The sequence below is a fragment of the Pecten maximus genome, chromosome 19 (assembly GCF_902652985.1).
Source record: "Pecten maximus chromosome 19, xPecMax1.1, whole genome shotgun sequence".
Classification (NCBI taxonomy): Eukaryota; Metazoa; Mollusca; class Bivalvia; order Pectinida; family Pectinidae; genus Pecten; species Pecten maximus.
In genome coordinates this window covers 23249422-23273644 of record NC_047033.1, presented here as the reverse complement: position 1 = coordinate 23273644, position 24223 = coordinate 23249422, and the positions used below count along the sequence as shown (strand labels likewise).

The 24223-nt window shown below is 37.2% G+C and overlaps 1 protein-coding gene and 1 non-coding gene across 2 annotated transcripts; one reads left to right on the top strand and one right to left on the bottom strand.

Annotated features, from left to right (window-relative positions):
• Positions 1-233: 233 nt before the first annotated feature.
• On the bottom strand, positions 234-23094 carry LOC117317281 (solute carrier family 35 member F5-like). The gene is made up of 13 exons (XM_033872028.1): positions 23042-23094; positions 20833-21025; positions 20470-20601; positions 13422-13484; positions 13129-13201; positions 12580-12639; positions 11938-12074; positions 10731-10900; positions 9620-9786; positions 7993-8152; positions 7373-7463; positions 6957-7114; positions 234-3586 (listed from the first exon to the last, which is right to left on the bottom strand). The coding sequence occupies exons 2-13, from the start codon at positions 20935-20937 to the stop codon at positions 3529-3531; spliced, it is 1374 nt and encodes a 457-aa protein (XP_033727919.1). The 5' UTR covers positions 20938-21025; positions 23042-23094; the 3' UTR covers positions 234-3528.
• Positions 23095-23499: 405 nt separating this feature from the next.
• On the top strand, positions 23500-23581 carry Trnas-cga. The gene has a single exon. It is a non-coding gene; the product is annotated as a tRNA-Ser (tRNA).
• Positions 23582-24223: the final 642 nt, after the last annotated feature.

Genomic DNA, 24223 nt, shown 5'->3' with positions numbered 1-24223 from the left:
AATGTCACCTCACCTAAGGTAATCAATGCCATCTCACCTAAGGTAATCAATGCCACCTCACCTAAGGTAATCAATACCACCTCACCTAAGGTAATCAATGTCTCCTCACCTAAGGTAATCAATGTCACCTCACCTAAGGTAATCAATGCCACCTCACCTAAGGTAATCAATGTCACCTCACCTAAGGTAATCAATGTCTCCTCACCTAAGGTAATCAATACCACCTCACCTAAGGTAATCAATGTCACCTCACCTAAGGTAATCAATGTCACCTCACCTAAGGTAATCAATGTCACCTCACCTAAGGTAATCAATGTCTCCTCACCTAAGGTAATCAATGTCACCTCACCTAAGGTAATTAATATCTCCTCACCTAAGGTAATCAATGTCTCCTCACCTAAGGTAATCAATGCCACCTCACCTAAGGTAATCAATGTCACCTCACCTAAGGTAATCAATGTCACCTCACCTAAGGTAATTAATATCTCCTCACCTAAGGTAATCAATGTCACCTCACCTAAGGTAATCAATATCTCCTCACCTAAGGTAATCAATGTCACCTCACCTAAGGTAATCAATGTCTCCTCACCTAAGGTAATCAATGTCACCTCACCTAAGGTAATTAATATCTCCTCACCTAAGGTAATCAATGTCTCCTCACCTAAGGTAATCAATGCCACCTCACCTAAGGTAATCAATACCTCCTCACCTAAGGTAATTAATATCTCCTCACCTAAGGTAATCAATGTCTCCTCACCTAAGGTAATCAATGTCACCTCACCTAAGGTAATTAATATCTCCTCACCTAAGGTAATCAATGTCTCCTCACCTAAGGTAATCAATGCCACCTCACCTAAGGTAATCAATACCTCCTCACCTAAGGTAATTAATATCTCCTCACCTAAGGTAATCAATGTCTCCTCACCTAAGGTAATCAATATCTCCTCACCTAAGGTAATCAATGCCACCTCACCTAAGGTAATCAATGCCACCTCACCTAAGGTAATCAATACCTCCTCACCTAAGGTAATCAATATCTCCTCACCTAAGGTAATCAATGTCACCTCACCTAAGGTAATCAATACCTCAAGTGTAAAGCTCCACGGTTAATCAGCAATGTAAGAGACAGAGAATTAGAGCCCAGAAGGACAGACAGACAAAATGTCCCTCCCACCAATTCTTATTCCCATGGGGGCTTAAAAATGTGACAGCCCCACATATCACAAATACATTTACTTATTTGACAAAGTATTTAGCCATATTTTGCTACATAACTATGTCAGAGCTACTAATGAATCAGTGAAATATCTAATTTTGTCGAGCAGGCACCACCTACACATCAAAAGTGATTTATCTAAAACAATACCATATACATGTGTTGATCAGATACATTTTCTCCTTTGACACTATGTAATAAATGTAATAAATTACTATATTTCTGGAGTTTCGTAGAATATAATTTACTGGAGCAGCACTCTTTAAATGGAATTTATTAAACACGTAAAATAATTATTTCATAAATGCCTTTAGGCTCATACCATATCAAATCATTAATTACGAACTCATTTATTTGTAAGGGGATACAACACGGTCAGGAAATAATAACCGATTATCATGATAATTGACATGAGTGTCATGATAATTGACATGAGTGTCATGATAATTGACATGAGTGATTTTGCACCACTATTTGCTTTGTAGTAATACAGGAATACTATGCCTTTAATTTCTATGCTAATTTTCTGGATATCTAGACTTCAAGGAGAAGACATCAAATTTTCAAAACAAGCGATTACTGGGGTGCTCATCATTTAATGATCTTCATCAGTCCTTTGAAAACTTATCTTTTCTCCTTTAACACAGCGAAGCTATATAATTATATATACGCGTATGAAGGCTTAAAAGATCTAAACTTTCTGAAATGTATCAATAAAAAATTTCAACTTTCAAAATTCAAGATGGCTGCCTGTTGACCATTTTTTCTCCGATCAGACTCAAAATTGAATGGGCACAACTAGAGAGCAAGGGGAACTTGCATGTGAAAATAGAGAAATATGCCTTCAGTGCTTCTCAAGAGATAGTGATAATAAGAATTGTTTAAGGGTGTAAGGCAATTTGAACAGCCCACTACTTATCTGATGATGTTGAGCTGAAAATGCCATGATTCTCTGTAAATGTTGAGTGGTTAAAGAAAGAATCCTGTTTTAGTTGAAAAACTTCACTTACAAGGAAGAATCTTGGTTTTAGGGACATCTTCATTTCACCAAAATGTGAAATTTAACTTATCCTTTCTGATAGATTATGATAAATATCACATTATGGAAGAATTAAAACCTGACCTTAGAATGGAAATAAAAATAACACTGTGACAACACATTAATATGGTGCAATTCTTTCTATCATGTAAATGAGAGTTATCTCCCCTATATATATCATCACACAACTCCCTGATTCCTGGTGTCCCAGCCCAATATATGCCTCCTGTTTTCATCTAATATGTATCAGCTCTCTCTCATGGGGTGGGGTGGGGGGGAGCACTGGTTACTCTAACAAGCTGTACTCAAACATACATTTTTATTATTATGTATGTCTGACATTCAATTTCGTTTTGAAATCTTTTTATATGGAGATAGCATTTTATGAGTGTTCTAACAATACCACATCAATAAATTCTGTATGACATAGCCACTCATGCAAGATCCTCTTTTCCCACTCCACTGAATCAGATTGTATGGAAGCTAATTATCATCCAGTAAAACATGTATGTACATGTACGTAAGCATGTGTATACATATTTTATTGCATATGGCAAGAATTTTTACAAAAAGGTTTATAGCTTTATTCATTGCTCCATTTAATCATTTTCACTAAAAAATAAAACCTCAAAATTTGGAAAAATTTTGAAAATAAACTAACTCTATCACAAAGACTCAATTATTTAAGTTGTAGACATCAACTCTTTCCCTATACAAAGGATAAAATTCCCATTTTCATCATCAACAGTCAAGATCTTAGTTCTTAAAACACAATTGTTACAGGTAAATCATATTACTACTTTAGCTATTAACTCTTTAGAAAGTTACTCCATGTAACAGCAGAAATGTTTTGTCGTGTGTAAGAAGACACTGACAGATTTCTTTTGATTGGTGATAAATGCCTAGTCCATAATGAAATTAGGCGACACCAAGAATCTGTTTTCATATAAAAACACTGCCAAATGAATGTACTCGGGTCAAAAATGTTGAAAATGTATGGGTGTTGTTATAAAACTGAAAATAAAAATTGTTGTTGGGTATATAAGAACCATGTGGATGTTGATATTGAAATATTAAGGTGAAATTCAAATGGTCTACAATGACAAAAAGAAATCTGGCATGATTCAAATCAATCCAATTTGCAAAAAGAATCTCTCTCAGCTAATGTGGGCAAAATACAATGTATTTCTGCCTGTTGAATTTGAACATTTGGCTTTTTTATGATTGGATAATTAAAGTTGAAACAGTTGACCAATGAGAGCAGTTGACGTCACTAGTGAGAACCAACATCGATAAGACTTTCTGTTTGTTCCCGATCCATGTCACGCACTCTGCAAAAAAAAAGATTACAAGGTTACATCCACTTTCTCTCTCTCTACTCCAGGGGCAACATCCACTTTCTCTCTCTCTACTCCAGGGGTTACATCCACTTTCTCTCTCTACTCCAGGGCTAACATCCACTTTCTCTCTCTCTACTCCAGGGCTAACATCCACTTTCTCTCTCTCTACTCCAGGGGCAACATCCACTTTCTCTCTCTACTCCAGGGGCAACATCCACTTTCTCTCTCTACTCCAGGGGTAACATTCACTTTCTCTCTCTCTACTCCAGGGGTAACATCCACTTTCTCTCTCTACTCCAGGGGTAACATCCACTTTCTCTCTCTCTACTCCAGTGGTAACATCCACTTTCTCTCTCTCTACTCCAGGGGTAACATTCACTTTCTCTCTCTCTACTCCAGGGGTAACATCCACTTTCTCTCTCTCTACTCCAGGGCAAACATTCACTTTCTCTCTCTCTACACCAGGGCAAACATTCACTTTCTCTCTCTACTCCAGGGGTAACATCCACTTTCTCTCTCTCTACTCCAGGGGTAACATTCACTTTCTCTCTCTCTACTCCAGGGGTAACATCCACTTTCTCTCTCTCTACTCCAGGGGTAACATTCACTTTCTCTCTCTCTACTCCAGGGGTAACATTCACTTTCTCTCTCTCTACTCCAGGGGTAACATCCACTTTCTCTCTCTCTACTCCAGGGCAAACATTCACTTTCTCTCTCTCTACACCAGGGCAAACATTCACTTTCTCTCTCTACTCCAGGGGTAACATCCACTTTCTCTCTCTACTCCAGGGGTAACATCCACTTTCTCTCTCTCTACTCCAGGGCAAACATTCACTTTCTCTCTCTCTACACCAGGGCAAACATTCACTTTCTCTCTCTACTCCAGGGGTAACATCCACTTTCTCTCTCTCTACTCTAGGGGTTACATCCACTTTCTCTCTCTACTCCAGGGGTAACATTCACTTTCTCTCTCTCTACTCCAGGGGTTACATCCACTTTCTCTCTACTCCAGGGGTAACATCCACTTTCTCTCTACTCCAGGGGTAACATTCACTTTCTCTCTCTACTCCAGGGGTAACATTCACTTTCTCTCTCTCTACTCCAGGGGTAACATCCACTTTCTCTCTCTACTCCAGGGGTAACATCCACTTTCTCTCTCTCTACTCCAGTGGTAACATCCACTTTCTCTCTCTCTACTCCAGGGGTAACATTCACTTTCTCTCTCTCTACTCCAGGGGTAACATCCACTTTCTCTCTCTACTCCAGGGGTAACATCCACTTTCTCTCTCTCTACTCCAGGGCTAACATCCACTTTCTCTCTCTACTCCAGGGCTAACATCCACTTTCTCTCTCTCTACTCCAGGGGTAACATCCACTTTCTCTCTCTCTACTCCAGGGGTAACATTCACTTTCTCTCTCTCTACTCCAGGGGTTACATCCACTTTCTCTCTTTCTACTCCAGGGGTTACATCCACTTTCTCTCTCTCTACTCCAGGGGTAACATCCACTTTCTCTCTCTCTACTCCAGGGGTTACATCCACTTTCTCTCTCTACTCCAGGGGTAACATCCACTTTCTCTCTCTACTCCAGGGGTAACATCCACTTTCTCTCTCTCTACTCCAGGGGTAACATCCACTTTCTCTCTCTACTCCAGGGGTAACATCCACTTTCTCTCTCTCTACTCCAGGGGTAACATCCACTTTCTCTCTCTCTACTCCAGGGGTTACATCCACTTTCTCTCTCTACTCCAGGGGTAACATCCACTTTCTCTCTCTACTCCAGGGGTAACATCCACTTTCTCTCTCTCTACTCCAGGGCTAACATCCACTTTCTCTCTCTCTCTACTCCAGAGGTAACATCCACTTTCTCTCTCTCTACACCAGGGCAAACATTCACTTTCTCTCTCTACTCCAGGGGTAACATCCACTTTCTCTCTACTCCAGGGGTAACATCCACTTTCTCTCTCTCTACTCCAGGGGTAACATCCACTTTCTCTCTCTCTACTCTAGGGGTTACATCCACTTTCTCTCTCTACTCCAGGGGTAACATTCACTTTCTCTCTCTCTACTCCAGGGGTTACATCCACTTTCTCTCTACTCCAGGGGTAACATCCACTTTCTCTCTACTCCAGGGGTAACATTCACTTTCTCTCTCTACTCCAGGGGTAACATTCACTTTCTCTCTCTCTACTCCAGGGGTAACATCCACTTTCTCTCTCTCTACTCCAGGGGTAACATCCACTTTCTCTCTCTCTACTCCAGGGGTAACATTCACTTTCTCTCTCTCTACTCCAGGGGTAACATCCACTTTCTCTCTCTACTCCAGGGGTAACATCCACTTTCTCTCTCTCTACTCCAGGGGTAACATCCACTTTCTCTCTCTCTACTCCAGGGGTTACATCCACTTTCTCTCTCTACTCCAGGGGTAACATCCACTTTCTCTCTCTACTGCAGGGGTAACATCCACTTTCTCTCTCTCTACTCCAGGGGTAACATCCACTTTCTCTCTCTCTACTCCAGGGGTTACATCCACTTTCTCTCTCTACTCCAGGGGTAACATCCACTTTCTCTCTCTACTCCAGGGGTAACATCCACTTTCTCTCTCTCTACTCCAGGGCTAACATCCACTTTCTCTCTCTCTACTCCAGGGGTAACATCCACTTTCTCTCTCTACTCCAGGGGTAACATCCACTTTCTCTCTCTCTACTCCAGGGCTAACATCCACTTTCTCTCTCTCTACTCCAGGGGTTACATCCACTTTCTCTCTCTACTCCAGGGGTAACATCCACTTTCTCTCTCTACTCCAGGGGTAACATCCACTTTCTCTCTCTCTACTCCAGGGCTAACATCCACTTTCTCTCTCTCTACTCCAGGGGTAACATCCACTTTCTCTCTCTACTCCAGGGCTAACATCCACTTTCTCTCTCTACTCCAGGGCTAACATCCACTTTCTCTCTCTCTCTACTCCAGAGGTAACATCCACTCTCTCTCTCTACTCCAGGGGTAACATCCACTTTCTCTCTCTCTACTCCAAGGGTAACATCCACTTTCTCTCTCTCTCTACTCCAGAGGTAACATCCACTTTCTCTCTACACTGGGGGTTACCTTCTTTTTCATGATAATGACTTACTGGAATGAAAAACTTTAGACAAAATTTTGACTTTTCATCCTGCTAATTGTATCAAAATTTTACAGTATATTTCTGAAAATAAGCCCCTTTTTGTAGAATCACTCATTTAAAATAAAGGTAAAAATAAAAGACTTCATTCTTAAATTTTACACAAGACGCTGTTTTTTTAATATTTGAGTTTAAATACTGTTAATTATTGACAATCTTCATCAAATTTTTAAGCAACAATTACCTTGGTAAAACAGGTCGTCGACGACAAATACAGTGTAGAATTTTCTTAAATCCTATCAACACTGGATCCCAGTTCTCATAATGTGTTAAGAAAGTCACGCCAAAGAATGACACAAATACAGGTATCGTACCGACATAGAACATCCACGTGTAGCTCACCTGTAAATAGATGGGCTGGGTTTATTAATGGGTAATTCTTAACAAATTATAATATGCTTAAATAATAATTGTACAAAGCCAGATTTCTTATTAACAAGTAAAACGGTGATAAGATGTGTTTAGAATTAAATGTTGATGAAATTAGATGTTACACAGCATTTTGCAAAAAGTGTTTCACTGAGAGTCAATTTCTTATTTCTGAAATAGATACATATTAAATAGTAAAGCTGCCATTTACTGACGTCATAGTATACATACCTCTTTTATAACAATGTCAGCCATCATTGTGAGTGGTATGGTAAGACTTAGCGATAACGTACCAATCAGCGATGATGTTAAAAAACAGCCCCTGAAATTCACATCATTATCAACCAAACAAATTATATCAATAAATAACTTATACATATAATATAATAATATATACATTCTGTTCTAACTCTTTATTAGTAACTATTGTTTATGTTGACCAAAGCAATTTTTTAAAAACCTGTACATGAATCTGAACAAAAGAATGAACAATTGATAACAATTTTATATTAAACTGTTCACCTCAGCTAACTAGTGCTTTACAGCCACAGGTCATTTGTCTGATGAAAAGTGATTAAAGTGTAAAGTCACCAAAACATCACATAGAAAATCTAATACTGGTCACGAGCAAGTCTGATCACAGAGCAAGTCTGGTCACAGACTAATGGAAATGTCTCCTTCTATATCCAAGGGAGGCAACTCTGATGTAAGTCCTCATGAGACAGCCTGGAAAGTCTTTGTCAAGACTTGTCCAAAAGCAATGTAGAATTACTAGATCTGTCATTATTTCATGATCCACTGAGTGAAGGGTTTTCGGTAATGTCATATAAACACCAATATTTAAAACTTACCATAACCATAAAAATTCGGACAGCACGGTCCCAATTATTCCATTTAATGCTATGTATAACCATTGCTCCCCATCTGGCCACTCAAAGTCCTCCGAACCACTATAGTGTAACATAAAGAACCCAGGCCACAGTAGCAGCATGCAGAACAGACCTACAAACCCTGAAACAAACACAGTAGTTTTACAACGCAGTCAAATTTTAACAAATTTACATAAATTATTATTACACATTTTAATAAAACAGTCAAACATAAATTGCAAAGACAACAATGTAATTATCAAAGGACTGATCGTGTGATTGGTTCATTCCAGTCTAGCCAACATTCTGATTGAACACCATTCCACTCTGGCCAACATTTCTATTTTCACACCTTTGCCAGGCTTGGTCATACCTGAGTGACCACCAGGTGAGTTCCAGGTAAAAAGTCGTCACTTACCTGTATTTGGTAAATTTCAAATCTATCACTTCACACTTTACTATGGCCAATGTACAGATACAAGTGGATTTTCTGGAGAATGGAAGAGGGGGGCATTATCTCCTAAATGCTGGCTACAAATATTCTATTAAGACAAGAAGGACCAATAGAGTGTACTGGAGATGTGTGAGAAGAGATATTAATTGTACTGCATCATTAACAACTGTTTGTAATATTCCAGTTGTGAATTATGGACAGAATCATATCCATCAGCCCGACACTATTGGCCTTGCTGCTGATGCTTTTTTTGATAAACCTTAAGAAAAGATGTTAAGATGAAATTACACCAGTACCATCACTGTATGATGAGGAGCTTGGAATGTTGAGGAATAGGGAGTTTGACTGGGATGTCAAGAGAGAAAATTCCTGTTTTTGAAAATGTTAAGTCAGGTCTTCATAATCACAGGATAAAGCTAAGTCCATTCCAAAATTACCAGCTTCGCAACAGGAAATCGCCCTTCGAGAGTGAATGGAAAGAAACATATGGGGGGGGGGGGGGGGGGGGGGGGGGGGGGGGGGATTTCTTATAACCTAACCGACCAGGTTATGTTCAATGGACAAAGATTATTTATTTTTGCTACAGATACAAATTTAAAGCATATCAGTGAATCCTCCATCATTTTCGGAGATGGCACATTCTATTCATTGACTGTTCTATCAGTTATATACTTTACACGGCCGGGTGCTTTGATAGTAAGCACCTATGTTGTTTTAATAAAATACACCTATTCCACTCTGGCCAATATTTTCCTCTACTCATTTCTCACCTAAAATCTCAAATGTTGGCTAGACTGGAAGACACCGTGTGATTACCTGGTAGTTTCACGAGATGTAGACATAAGCATCAAGGTGTTGGATGGCTGATTCTAATACACCTATATCATTTGGTTTCAGAGAACATATATACATATATATCATATACATAATGTAAGTCATTTACGCCCACTGATCTTTTCAGATTGATCACACAATGAATAACGTTTCCTTGAGCATATCTATTATATACCCAGGTACATGTACAACAAATTTAACAGTCATATTTGAGGAAAAAACGTTAAGTAATACTTATTAACAAATAAAACAAATTATTTTTAAATGTAACATCAGGTGTTTTAACATTTGCTACAACAGTCGAAGTATAGTTAAACTTACCAAAGAACATCGGAATGTCAAGTTTATCCTCATGGTCAACACGGCGTCTCAAGGAAACGAGATAAAGTGCATACAGCATCGCACCACAAAGTGCCCAGAGGGCTCCCACGGGTATATCGGCCTCTAGGGACATGTCAGATAAACTCACCATCACTATACCCCCAATGCTGTAATACAGAAATTATACTTATTTTGGCAACTCCAATAATGTATCTATTTTGACAACTCCCATAATGTACTTATTTTGACAACTCCAATAATGTACTTATTTTGACATCTCTAATAATGTACTTATTTTGACAACTCTAATAATGTACTTATTTTGACAACTTCAATAATGTACTTATTTTGACAACTTCAATAGTGTATCTATTTTGACAACTCCAATAATGTATCTATTTTGACAACTTCAATAATGTACTTATTTTGACAACTCCAATAATGTACTTATTTTGACACCTCCAATAATGTACTTATTTTGACAACTCCAATAATGTACTTATTTTGACAACTCCAATAATGTACTTATTTTGACAACTCTAATAATGTACTTATCTTGACAACTCCAATAATGTACTTATTTTGACATCTCTAATAATGTACTTATTTTGACAACTCTAATAATGTACTTATTTTGACAACTCCAATAATGTACTTATTTTGACAACTCCAACAATGTACTTATTTTGACAACTCCAATAATGTACTTATTTTGACAACTCCAATAATGTACTTATTTTGACATCTCTAATAATGTACTTAGTTTGACAACTCTAATAATGTACTTATTTTGACAACTCCAATAATGTACTTATTTTGACAACTCCAACAATGTACTTATTTTGACAACTCAATTAATATACAAAGATGAATTTGGTCAATAAATAAAGAGCTAATTAAGTTTGGATTCTGTGTGATTACTTGAGATTTTGATAGTTGATGACTTCATTGAGACAAATAACAAACATGATTGAGAATGTGACCTAAATCTGATATTTATATAGGCAGGAAAACATTAGATAACAAATCAATTGTAATTTTCTGATGCTTATTTTAAATTTAAAGAATTATAATGAATGCATTTCAAAATTTCTTCTTGATAATCACTTACCTTATAAGTACTGTCACTAGTTTTGATAATGTAAATCTGTCAGCCCCAGAACTTGGATAGATGGCTGCACACACAAGAGTAAAGAGACCGGAGGTAGAGGACAAAACATTCACCACTCCAGCTTCTGTATCCAACAAGGCAAGCTGGTAGGCATAGTTACCAAAGAACCACTGGAAAGGCAAGTAAAGAGAGTTAATCAATCAATCTATGGTGATGATGGTCTGTAAAGCTAAATAAACATCAGTATATTGGTACAGTGGCAGTGATATATACAGTGTATATGAAGCAACCACAGTAGGGATGGTGAGTACATTTACCAGATAATTTCATATAGGAATGGTGAGCATGGCTATCTGATAACTTCAAACAGGGATGGTTAGCATGGCTATCTGATAACAACTTCAAATAGGGATGGTTAGCATGGCTATATGATAACAGTTTCAAATAGGGATGGTGAGCATGGCTATCTGATAACTTCAAATAGGGATGGTTAGCATGGCTATCTGATAACAACTTCAAATAGGGATGGTTAGCATGGCTACCTGATAACAATTTCAAACAGGGATGGTGAGCAAGGCTATATGATAACAATTTCAAATAGGGATGGTGAGCATGGCTATCTGATAACAACTTCAAACAGGGATGGTGAGCACAGTCACCTGGTAACAACTTTTAACAGACCCTAGACCCACATTAAATATCAGTATGCTATATGATGACCCTCGACATACACTAAAATTGAGTGCACTACATGTATATGTAAATCACTGGGGAGAGCTGAAAAAAGAATGTGCTAAGATATGTACATACAGTGTCATGTACATACAGTGTCATGTACACAGTGTCATGTACATACAGTGTCATGTACATACAGTGTCATGTACATAGTGTCATGTACATGTACATACAGTGTCATGTACATAGTGGCATGTACATGTACATACAGTGTCATGTTCATAAAGTGTCATGTACATACAGTGTCATGTACATAGTGTCATGTTCATAAAGTGTCATGTACATGTACATAGTGTCATGTTCATAGTGTCATGTTCATAGTGTCATGTACATACAGTGTCATGTACATACAGTGTCATGTACATGTACATAGTGTCATGTACATACAGTGTCATGTACATACAGTGTCATGTACATTCATTACAGTTTCTAGTACTTTTCTGTTTATTAAATTATCCACAAACTTCCTCACCATCAGACAGAAGAGGAAGGCCATTTTAGCCACCTGCTTTATCGTGAGTTTACTCATGGCTCGTAATCTTGCTTCCTCTGCCCGCAGGGAGGCGGAATATGAGAGTCGGGCGATGACAGCTTCCTCAGCATATGTCTCTATAAAACAAATATTATCAACGTACTGCAAGGACCATACCAGTCGAACTCTAATTATTATTCATTTTGGCGAAGGTAAACAAGAACAAGAGGCCCATAGACCTAACAGGCACTCAAGTACTGATACAACAAGAGGCCCATAGGCCTTAACAGTCACTCAAGTTCTGATACAACAAGAGGCCCATAGGCCTTAACAGTCACTCAAGTTCTGATACAACAAGAGGCCCATAGCCTTAACAGTCACACAAGGTCTGATACAACAAGAGGCCCATAGGCCTTAACAGTCACCTGAGTTCTGATATATAAATAGAGTTTATTTTATTTTGTTGTTCAAATATTATCCAAAGTGTCGAAAAAAACCAACAACACTTCTTTATCTAATATCCAGCATAATCAATACAGATTTATATGACTTAAGTAATGGATTCCAAGGAAATTGTAGAAACTTTAGCACATATCTGATAACAGTGATTTCTTGTGGATCATACCACATCTTCATACACACCTGATAGCTGTCGGACTTCAGAGACTTTGCTAAATCTCACTGATCTGTTGAGGGAATGATCTGAAAGACAAACATGGTAAGGGGAGACAATTTCAAATTATGTTACCTTATAACACATTAGCTCTTAACACAATCTTGTTGCATCTTGTTACCAGTGCACACCCTTCATATCCAAGGTAAAATACTTTGCTAAATATTAAGAATTAGTCCTAATTAGTCCTCTATTAGATTCTTCCTTTAGGTTTCTGTAACATATCTGGCCACCAGTACTATAGATGTCAAACATTTCGTTTTTCCAACCAGTCACAAATGAAACAAACAACCATGCACATCTAAAGACCTAGCTTGGTGAACTTACGCATGAAATGATCAATGCAGTATTGCATGAGTACATGAACTATTTAAAGACAGCAATTAATCAGACTATGTAGATTATATTAATCTAATGATAGTGAGGTAAAAAATGTAATAACTATTTTTTCTCTTTTCTATCTATGATCATGGAAAGGTTGATCTAACTCGATATTATGTGGATTCAGTCATACTCACTAGCAGCAGAATCATCAGATTCTGTCCCACTGGCTTTGTCATCAAATTTAATTGGAATGAAGACAGGTTCACTCTGAAAATTGACGCAAAAAAATAAATTTTGGCATTTCATAGTTCAGCAGGTATGTATACCCAAGTTGAGAAATAATTCTTAGTATATTATCTTGATAAATGCAATTATTAATATATTCAAGTTATCCAATGTAGTTGATTAAGACAAAGTTATACGTGTATCTACAATCTTTATGAAAGTAATAGAGAAATAGAAGTTACAAGCTATAAACTACCCTCACCAATGTGTCAGCATCTGAGTTCCCGGCACTGCCAGTGTCTGTTGTGGGTGTTGAGTTAGCTTTCTGTGTTTAAGAAAAAGGACCAGAATATCATTTAGAAATGAGAGGTTTGGGGAGTGGGCTTTATCCCACACCATGGACCCAAATTGACAATTGTGAATCATAAAAAAAAAATGTTTGAGCTTATAATTAAACAGCCTCTGTATATTTTAAAAGGACACTATAATTCAGTGGAAATTTTCTTTTCTCTTAATCACAAGATATAATCTTGGGGGGGGGGGGGGGGGGGGGCTGGAGATTTACTAACATTTCAGGACTGGAAGGGCTGGAGACTTACTAATGGTATATATATAGGACGTACTGAAAGGCTGGAGACTTACTAATGGTATATATATAGGACATTACTGAAGGGTTGGAGACTTACTAATGGTATATATATAGGACATTACTGAAGGGCTGGAGACTTACTAATGGTATATATATAGGACATTACTGAAGGGTTGGAGACTTACTAATGGTATATATATAGGACATTACTGAAGGGTTGGAGACTTACTAATGGTATATATATAGGACATTACTGAAGGGTTGGAGACTTACTAATGGTATATATATAGGACATTACTGAAGGGCTGGAGACTTACTAATGGTATATATATAGGACATTACTGAAGGGTTGGAGACTTACTAATGGTATATATATAGGACATTACTGAAGGGTTGGAGACTTACTAATGGTATATATATAGGACATTACTGAAGGGTTGGAGACTTACTAATGGTATATATATAGGACATTACTGAAGGGTTGGAGACTTACTAATGGTATATATATAGGACATTACTGAAGGGTTGGAGACTTACTAATGGTATATATATAGGACATTACTGAAGGGTTGGAGACTTACTAATGGTATATATATAGGACATTACTGAAGGGTTGGAGACTTACTAATGGTATATATATAGGACATTACTGAAGGGTTGGAGACTTACTAATGGTATATATATAGGACATTACTGAAGGGTTGGAGACTTACTAATGGTATATATATAGGACATTACTGAAGGGTTGGAGACTTACTAATGGTATATATATAGGACATTACTGAAGGGTTGGAGACTTACTAATGGTATATATATAGGACATTACTGAAGGGTTGGAGACTTACTAATGGTATATATATAGGACATTACTGAAGGGTTGGAGACTTACTAATGGTATATATATAGGACATTACTGAAGGGTTGGAGACTTACTAATGGTATATATATAGGACATTACTGAAGGGCTGGAGACTTACTAATGGTATATATATAGGACATTACTGAAGGGTTGGAGACTTACTAATGGTATATATATAGGACATTACTGAAGGGTTGGAGACTTACTAATGGTATATATATAGGACATTACTGAAGGGTTGGAGACTTACTAATGGTATATATATAGGACATTACTGAAGGGTTGGAGACTTACTAATGGTATATATATAGGACATTACTGAAGGGTTGGAGACTTACTAATGGTATATATATAGGACATTACTGAAGGGCTGGAGACTTACTAATGGTATATATATAGGACGTACTGAAAGGCTGGAGACTTACTAATGGTATATATATAGGACATTACTGAAGGGCTGGAGACTTACTAATGGTATATATATAGGACGTACTGAAAGGCTGGAGACTTACTAATGGTATATATATAGGACATTACTGAAGGGTTGGAGACTTTTAATTAATAACTAACAATATATATAGGACTTACTGAAGAGATGGAGACTTAGTAACAGTATATATAGGACGTACTGAAGAGATGTAGACTTAGTAACAGTATATATAGGACGTACTGAAGGGTTGGAGACTTAGTAACAGTATATATAGGACGTACTGAAGGGCTGGAGACTTAGTAACAGTATATATAGGACGTACTGAAGGGTTGGAGACTTAGTAACAGTATATATAGGACGTACTGAAGGGTTGGAGACTTAGTAACAGTATATATAGGACGTACTGAAGGGTTGGAGACTTAGTAACAGTATATATAGGACGTACTGAAGGGTTGGAGACTTAGTAACAGTATATATAGGACGTACTGAAGGGCTGGAGACTTAGTATTAATAGTAACAGTATATATAGGACGTACTGAAGGGTTGGAGACTTAGTAACAGTATATATAGGACATACTGAAGGGTTGGAGACTTAGTAACAGTATATATAGGACGTACTGAAGGGCTGGAGACTTAGTAACAGTATATATAGGACGTACTGAAGGGTTGGAGACTTAGTAACAGTATATATAGGACGTACTGAAGGGCTGGAGACTTAGTAACAGTATATATAGGACATACTGAAGGGCTGGAGATCTAGACTTAGTAACAGTATATATAGGACGTACTGAAGGGTTGGAGACTTAGTAACAGTATATATAGGACATACTGAAGGGTTGGAGACTTAGTAACAGTATATATAGGACGTACTGAAGGGCTGGAGATCTAGACTTAGTAACAGTATATATAGGACGTACGGAAGGGCTGGAGACTTTTAATTAATATTTAACAATATATATAGGACGTACTGAAGGGTTGGAGACTTAGTAACAGTATATATAGGACGTACTGAAGGGTTGGAGACTTAGTAACAGTATATATAGGACGTACTGAAGGGTTGGAGACTTAGTAACAGTATATATAGGACGTACTGAAGGGTTGGAGACTTAGTAACAGTATATATAGGACGTACTGAAGGGTTGGAGACTTAGTAACAGTATATATAGGACGTACTGAAGGGTTGGAGACTTAGTAACAGTATATATAGGACGTACTGAAGGGCTGGAGACTTAGTAACAGTATATATAGGACGTACTGAAGGGTTGGAGACTTAGTAACAGTATATATAGGACGTACTGAAGGGCTGGAGACTTAGTAACAGTATATATAGGACGTACTGAAAGGTTGGAGACTTAGTAACAGTATATATAGGATGTACTGAAGGGTTGGAGACTTAGTAACAGTATATATAGGATGTACTGAAGGGTTGGAGACTTAGTAACAGTATATATAGGACGTACTGAAGGGTTGGAGATTTAGTAACAGTATATATAGGACGTACTGAAGGGCTGGAGATCTAGACTTAGTAACAGTATATATAGGACGTACTGAAGGGTTGGAGACTTAGTAACAGTATATATAGGACGTACTGAAGGGTTGGAGACTAAGTAACAGTATATATAGGATGTATTGAAGGGTTGGAGACTTACTAATGGTATATATATAGGACGTACTGAAAGGCTGGAGACTTACTAATGGTATATATATAGGACATTACTGAAGGGTTGGAGACTTACTAATGGTATATATATAGGACATTACTGAAGGGCTGGAGACTTACTAATGGTATATATATAGGACATTACTGAAGGGTTGGAGACTTACTAATGGTATATATATAGGACATTACTGAAGGGTTGGAGACTTACTAATGGTATATATATAGGACATTACTGAAGGGTTGGAGACTTACTAATGGTATATATATAGGACATTACTGAAGGGCTGGAGACTTACTAATGGTATATATATAGGACATTACTGAAGGGCTGGAGACTTACTAATGGTATATATATAGGACATTACTGAAGGGTTGGAGACTTACTAATGGTATATATATAGGACATTACTGAAGGGCTGGAGACTTACTAATGGTATATATATAGGACATTACTGAAGGGTTGGAGACTTACTAATGGTATATATATAGGACATTACTGAAGGGTTGGAGACTTACTAATGGTATATATATAGGACATTACTGAAGGGCTGGAGACTTACTAATGGTATATATATAGGACATTACTGAAGGGTTGGAGACTTACTAATGGTATATATATAGGACATTACTGAAGGGCTGGAGACTTACTAATGGTATATATATAGGACATTACTGAAGGGTTGGAGACTTACTAATGGTATATATATAGGACGTACTGAAAGGCTGGAGACTTACTAATGGTATATATATAGGACATTACTGAAGGGCTGGAGACTTACTAATGGTATATATATAGGACGTACTGAAAGGCTGGAGACTTACTAATGGTATATATATAGGACATTACTGAAGGGTTGGAGACTTTTAATTAATAACTAACAATATATATAGGACTTACTGAAGAGATGGAGACTTAGTAACAGTATATATAGGACGTACTGAAGAGATGTAGACTTAGTAACAGTATATATAGGACGTACTGAAGGGTTGGAGACTTAGTAACAGTATATATAGGACGTACTGAAGGGCTGGAGACTTAGTAACAGTATATATAGGACGTACTGAAGGGTTGGAGACTTAGTAACAGTATATATAGGACGTACTGAAGGGTTGGAGACTTAGTAACAGTATATATAGGACGTACTGAAGGGTTGGAGACTTAGTAACAGTATATATAGGACGTACTGAAGGGTTGGAGACTTAGTAACAGTATATATAGGACGTACTGAAGGGCTGGAGACTTAGTATTAATAGTAACAGTATATATAGGACGTACTGAAGGGTTGGAGACTTAGTAACAGTATATATAGGACATACTGAAGGGTTGGAGACTTAGTAACAGTATATATAGGACGTACTGAAGGGCTGGAGACTTAGTAACAGTATATATAGGACGTACTGAAGGGTTGGAGACTTAGTAACAGTATATATAGGACGTACTGAAGGGCTGGAGACTTAGTAACAGTATATATAGGACGTACTGAAGGGCTGGAGATCTAGACTTAGTAACAGTATATATAGGACGTACTGAAGGGTTGGAGACTTAGTAACAGTATATATAGGACATACTGAAGGGTTGGAGACTTAGTAACAGTATATATAGGACGTACTGAAGGGCTGGAGATCTAGACTTAGTAACAGTATATATAGGACGTACGGAAGGGCTGGAGACTTTTAATTAATATTTAACAATATATATAGGACGTACTGAAGGGTTGGAGACTTAGTAACAGTATATATAGGACGTACTGAAGGGTTGGAGACTTAGTAACAGTATATATAGGACGTACTGAAGGGTTGGAGACTTAGTAACAGTATATATAGGACGTACTGAAGGGTTGGAGACTTAGTAACAGTATATATAGGACGTACTGAAGGGTTGGAGACTTAGTAACAGTATATATAGGACGTACTGAAGGGTTGGAGACTTAGTAACAGTATATATAGGACGTACTGAAGGGCTGGAGACTTAGTAACAGTATATATAGGACGTACTGAAGGGTTGGAGACTTAGTAACAGTATATATAGGACGTACTGAAGGGCTGGAGACTTAGTAACAGTATATATAGGACGTACTGATGGTTTGGAGACTTAGTAACAGTATATATAGGATGTACTGAAGGGTTGGAGACTTAGTAACAGTATATATAGGATGTACTGAAGGGTTGGAGACTTAGTAACAGTATATATAGGACGTACTGAAGGGTTGGAGATTTAGTAACAGTATATATAGGACGTACTGAAGGGCTGGAGATCTAGACTTAGTAACAGTATATATAGGACGTACTGAAGGGTTGGAGACTTAGTAACAGTATATATAGGACGTACTGAAGGGTTGGAGACTAAGTAACAGTATATATAGGATGTATTGAAGGGTTGGAGACTTAGTAACAGTATATATAGGACATTACTGAAGGGTTGGAGACTTAGTAACAGTATATATAGGACGTACTGAAGGGCTGGACACTTAGTAACAGTATATATAGGACGTACTGAAGGGTTGGAGACTTAATAACAGTATATATAGGACTTACTGAAGGGTTGGAGACTTAGTAACAGTATATATAGGACGTACTGAAGGGTTGGAGACTTAGTAACAGTATATATAGGACGTACTGAAGGGCTGGAGACTTAGTAACAGTATATATAGGACGTACTGAAGGGCTGGAGACTTAGTAACAGTATATATAGGACGTACTGAAGGGCTGGAGACTTAGTAACAGTATATATAGGACATACTGAAGGGCTGGAGACTTAGTAACAGTATATATAGGACGTACTGAAGGGTTGGAGACTTAGTAACAGTATATATAGGACATACTGAAGGGTTGGAGACTTAGTAACAGTATATATAGGATGTACTGAAGGGTTGGAGACTTAGTAACAGTATATATAGGACGTACTGAAGGGCTGGAGATCTAGACTTAGTAACAGTATATATAGGACGTACTGAAGGGTTGGAGACTTAGTAACAGTATATATAGGACATACTGAAGGGTTGGAGACTTAGTAACAGTATATATAGGATGTACTGAAGGGCTGGAGATCTAGACTTAGTAACAGTATATATAGGACGTACTGAAGGGTTGGAGACTTAGTAACAGTATATATAGGACGTACTGAAGGGCTGGAGATCTAGACTTAGTAACAGTATATATAGGACGTACTGAAGGGTTGGAGACTTAGTAACAGTATATATAGGACGTACTGAAGGGTTGGAGACTAAGTAACAGTATATATAGGATGTATTGAAGGGTTGGAGACTTAGTAACAGTATATATAGGACATTACTGAAGGGTTGGAGACTTAGTAACAGTATATATAGGACGTACTGAAGGGCTGGACACTTAGTAACAGTATATATAGGACGTACTGAAGGGTTGGAGACTTAATAACAGTATATATAGGACTTACTGAAGGGTTGGAGACTTAGTAACAGTATATATAGGACGTACTGAAGGGTTGGAGACTTAGTAACAGTATATATAGGACGTACTGAAGGGCTGGAGACTTAGTAACAGTATATATAGGACGTACTGAAGGGCTGGAGACTTAGTAACAGTATATATAGGACGTACTGAAAGGTTGGAGACTTAGTAACAGTATATATAGGATGTACTGAAGGGTTGGAGACTTAGTAACAGTATATATAGGACGTACTGAAGGGTTGGAGACTTAGTAACAGTATATATAGGACGTACTGAAGAGTTGGAGACATTTAATTAATAACTAACAGTATATATAGGACTTACTGAAGGGTTGGAGACTTACCACGTTGCCATATTTACACTGATATCTCCATGGTTCCCATATGATGAAGCCTACTAGATACAACACGAACATGCTTGTCTTGGAATAAGTTGTAAAAAATGGCTTATTGAAGTTTTTCTTCTTGAACAGGTACTGAAATCATAACAAAGCACTCATAGATAAGCTGGAAATCAATGCCTTTTTTAATTATTATAATTTGATGCATTTATCTTAACTATACATTTAGAAAATGTATAAACCATGCTTGTTTAATTACATAATTTATCTTATCTTGATTGTTTTTAAGTCCCAGAAACTATTATCATGATAAGGTGATCATGAATTATTAGATAAAGACCAACATTCCCCAAAAGACATATTTACCTCTGTGAGTTCTGCAGATGCCACCCAGATGAGATCTACAATGAGTAGAACCACAATTCCTAGGACAAGGCGCTGGGGCCTCGTCAAACCGTGAAGTCCAAACATCCCAAAGGACAGTTGACACTCACACGTGTAACCCAACCATTCCTGTGTGGTAGTTTCACTCACTCACATCATGCCGTGAAAATTACACCTGTGTAAGGTATGTGTCAAACACTTATTGATGGGAAATGGTAAGATGTTACAACAATTATGACTGACTTTATAATTCAGGAGCATTTGATAATATTCAAATGCTTTCCTAAGTGTTTAATAAACAAGTGCAATCAATGATTGCAAAGTTCACCAGCGTCAGGCATTGCAAAATACTAAAATTAGTAAAGTTTCTGAAACTTAAGATATAAAATCTAAATACAAATTCAATGTATTTGATACACAAACAATAGATATTTATGTGGATTTGATTCAAATTCTAAAAGTAATCTCAACAAATTAAAATTTGATGTCCAAATGAACCTAATATAAGGTTTTGGTTTGGTTTGGTTTATTTTGTTTAACGTCCTATTAACAGCTAAGGTCATTTAAGGACGGCCTCCCGTGCGTGCGACATGCATGCGTGTGTTGAGTGCGTATGTGTGCTTTGGGAGGCTGCGGTATGTTCGTGTTAAGTATCCTTGTGATAGGCCGGAACTTTTGCCGATTTATACCTAATATAAGGTCCCTAAAAAAAAATATTGAAATAACCTTTACTTATCATCGTTTACATGGTTACCTAGTAGCATAAGCTCAGAAGAGCTTGTATTACGACGCCATTGAGGGAGCAAATATAGTTTTGAATGTTGGAGGAAAACCCACTGGGACATTGGTGGGGAAACAATGAGCCCATGCAACAGACATCATCCCCTGTCGCCAGACCAGCTCGAACGCACGTTCAAGGGGAGAGAAGTCTGAAGCTTGTGCATGACTGCTCTGACAACGTTAACTGTCAGCGCATTAGCGATCACGGCTAACGAGGCACCAAGGGAGTGAGGAGCATATAATTTATCATTTTGGTTGGTTTTTGGCCCAGGAAGGTCTCTGCAAAATTTCTTCAAAAATGGATCAGAAGTTTTTGAGAAGTTGAAAATGTTAACTTAAACGATAGACATTGTCAAATTTGAAAACATCCCTGAGCTAAAACCTTTACTAAAAAATTTACTAAAAACATCTAAAGTTTTCAAAATTTCCAAAAACATTTGATAGTAAACCAGTAAACTGCATTCTCTTTTGCTTAATATATCTATAAACATGTTTTGTTTGATCAGTTTTCCTTTTTGCGATTTTCTCTGATTTTGGAGTGTCTAAAATCAGTTTTTCAGAATGTGTAAAATTAAACCAAGAAATTTATCAAAAAATGAAAACTGTTCAAACAAAAGTTGTTTATAATAAGCAAAAGAGAAGCCGTTTTCAATAAAATATACCAAAATCCAAAATATAAATGTCGTTATAATTAAACAGATGCAATCAGTAGTAGAAAACAATGAAGTCATGCAAAATCAAGACTGTCTATCAAGACGTTTTTTCCGATGAGTTCAAAACCTGCGGAGAGAGCACTGGATGGCAGTGGCAATTAATGTAAGCCTCAATATACCAACTGACTCGGACATCAGCCAGTTGGATTTTATCACATGGTGCTCTGCCTTAGACACCTTAACATACTGATGACTGTAAACAGGTAAACATGTATCTATATATGCGAATAGAATGCATCAAAATGAACTAGTAAACAAGCTAATTATAGTATAGGCTTAATTAGCACAAGGAATGATATGATTTCAATGTAAATTGTAATGTGTTTGTACAAATTAAATGTACGTATAAAAGGTTCCGAGCATTTCCTCTTAAAATGTGTATCGATAGAACACGTTGTTTCCACTGTAGGCCTATCCTTCTAAAATTTTAAAACTTTTCTGACATTTCTTAAAATCACTTATATTCCATGCAAAGTTTATGTTCCCCACAGTATAGAATTATGTAGCCAACAGGCCCGATGGCGAATGTCAACATTGAGCTGTTAAAGCCTAACTGCGACTGTCAAAATGATGTTTACGGTATACAAAGACTATATTCATCTTTACCCGCAGTAATATTAGGTTGTTGACCTGATAAAATGAATGGGCTGTAAAACAAATATATACACATTATGGTATACCAATAACAATAGAAATACCTTTACTGTTCGCTTTCTGATCTGTGTAGACTGTCATATAACCGGAAGTTGTTATTGATCACAGAATCGTACTTCAATGAAGATTACCAAGGTACCTGAGTCGAACCAAATCAAATTACATATTTTGAATGATTTCTTATACACTTATCTCGAATAAGGCCCAAACTGGATGTTTTGAATATTAAAACTAACCAAAGTTAATGTATATCAGAAGATTGTAACCGGCCCTAGAATTACATATAGTGTGTAACAGTTGCTGTAAAATATGTTCACTTATTCCATACCATTTGATAAGGAAGACATCGTCCAGATTTGACTTGTAATATGAATGGGGGAGTTACAATGTAACAATTATCACTTTAGCTCACGAAATAAACAGAAACTTGCAACTTAAATATTAAACATAGATACATTCGGAGGTGATCAATATTAAGGAAATAAATCTTCAATTTTGGGAAGTCGTGGTGGCCGAGTGGTTAAGGCGTTTGACTCGAAATCAAATGGGCTATGCCCGCACAGGTTCGAATCCTGTCCACGACGGATTTTAAATTATTTTTTAACTATAATAATATACTTTTATATCATTTTCTAATTCTTGTCTTCGCCGGTTGTATTATGTTTTTCGGCATAGCCGTATAATATTCTTTTGAACCCGGATATGACGCGAAATGGTGGCGGTCAAGATGAAGTGTGATTGGTAATGCAAAATGCAGATATGCATGCAGTTAAAGACGAAACAAAATTAAGATTGAATGCAAGCTGAATAAGTGGATGTATCTATTCAAATGACACATTACTAAAATCATATTCCTGATTCAAATGCAGTCTTATTATCACCAAAAATGATACAAACTGACATAAAAAAAATTTATCCGTGCTGAAACTGCGCATTTATTAATTAGTTCGTTAATTTATTCCACCAGCAGTTTTACACTATAACCACCAGCATTAAAACTATGCCGTTTATCTTTTTTAAGATATTTCTTGTTTTAAAACTGAATTGATACTAGTCACATTTTTAAACCACGACAATTACGCCAACAAGACATTTTGAACATGAATGAAAGCTTTAAAATCCGTTTTAGCGATTCTCTCTTGAATACGTCACATAATGATTTGTGAGACATTATTGTATCTCTGATGGTTTGGTGGAGTTAGTATTTTGTATGCCCCAGCAGTCTC

What these genes read in the sequence shown, in the direction of transcription:
- LOC117317281 (XM_033872028.1), bottom strand. Translation starts at nt 20,937, where the DNA reads ATGTTTGGACTTCACGGTTTGACGAGGCCCCAGCGCCTTGTCCTAGGA. An exon ending in ACTCAGATGCTGACACATTG is followed by an intron (nt 13,202 to 13,421) that starts GTGAGGGTAGTT and finishes GTCAATTTTCAG; the next exon opens with AGTGAACCTGTCTTCATTCC. An exon ending in TGACATTCCGATGTTCTTTG is followed by an intron (nt 8,153 to 9,619) that starts GTAAGTTTAACT and finishes TGTTTGTTTCAG; the next exon opens with GGTTTGTAGGTCTGTTCTGC.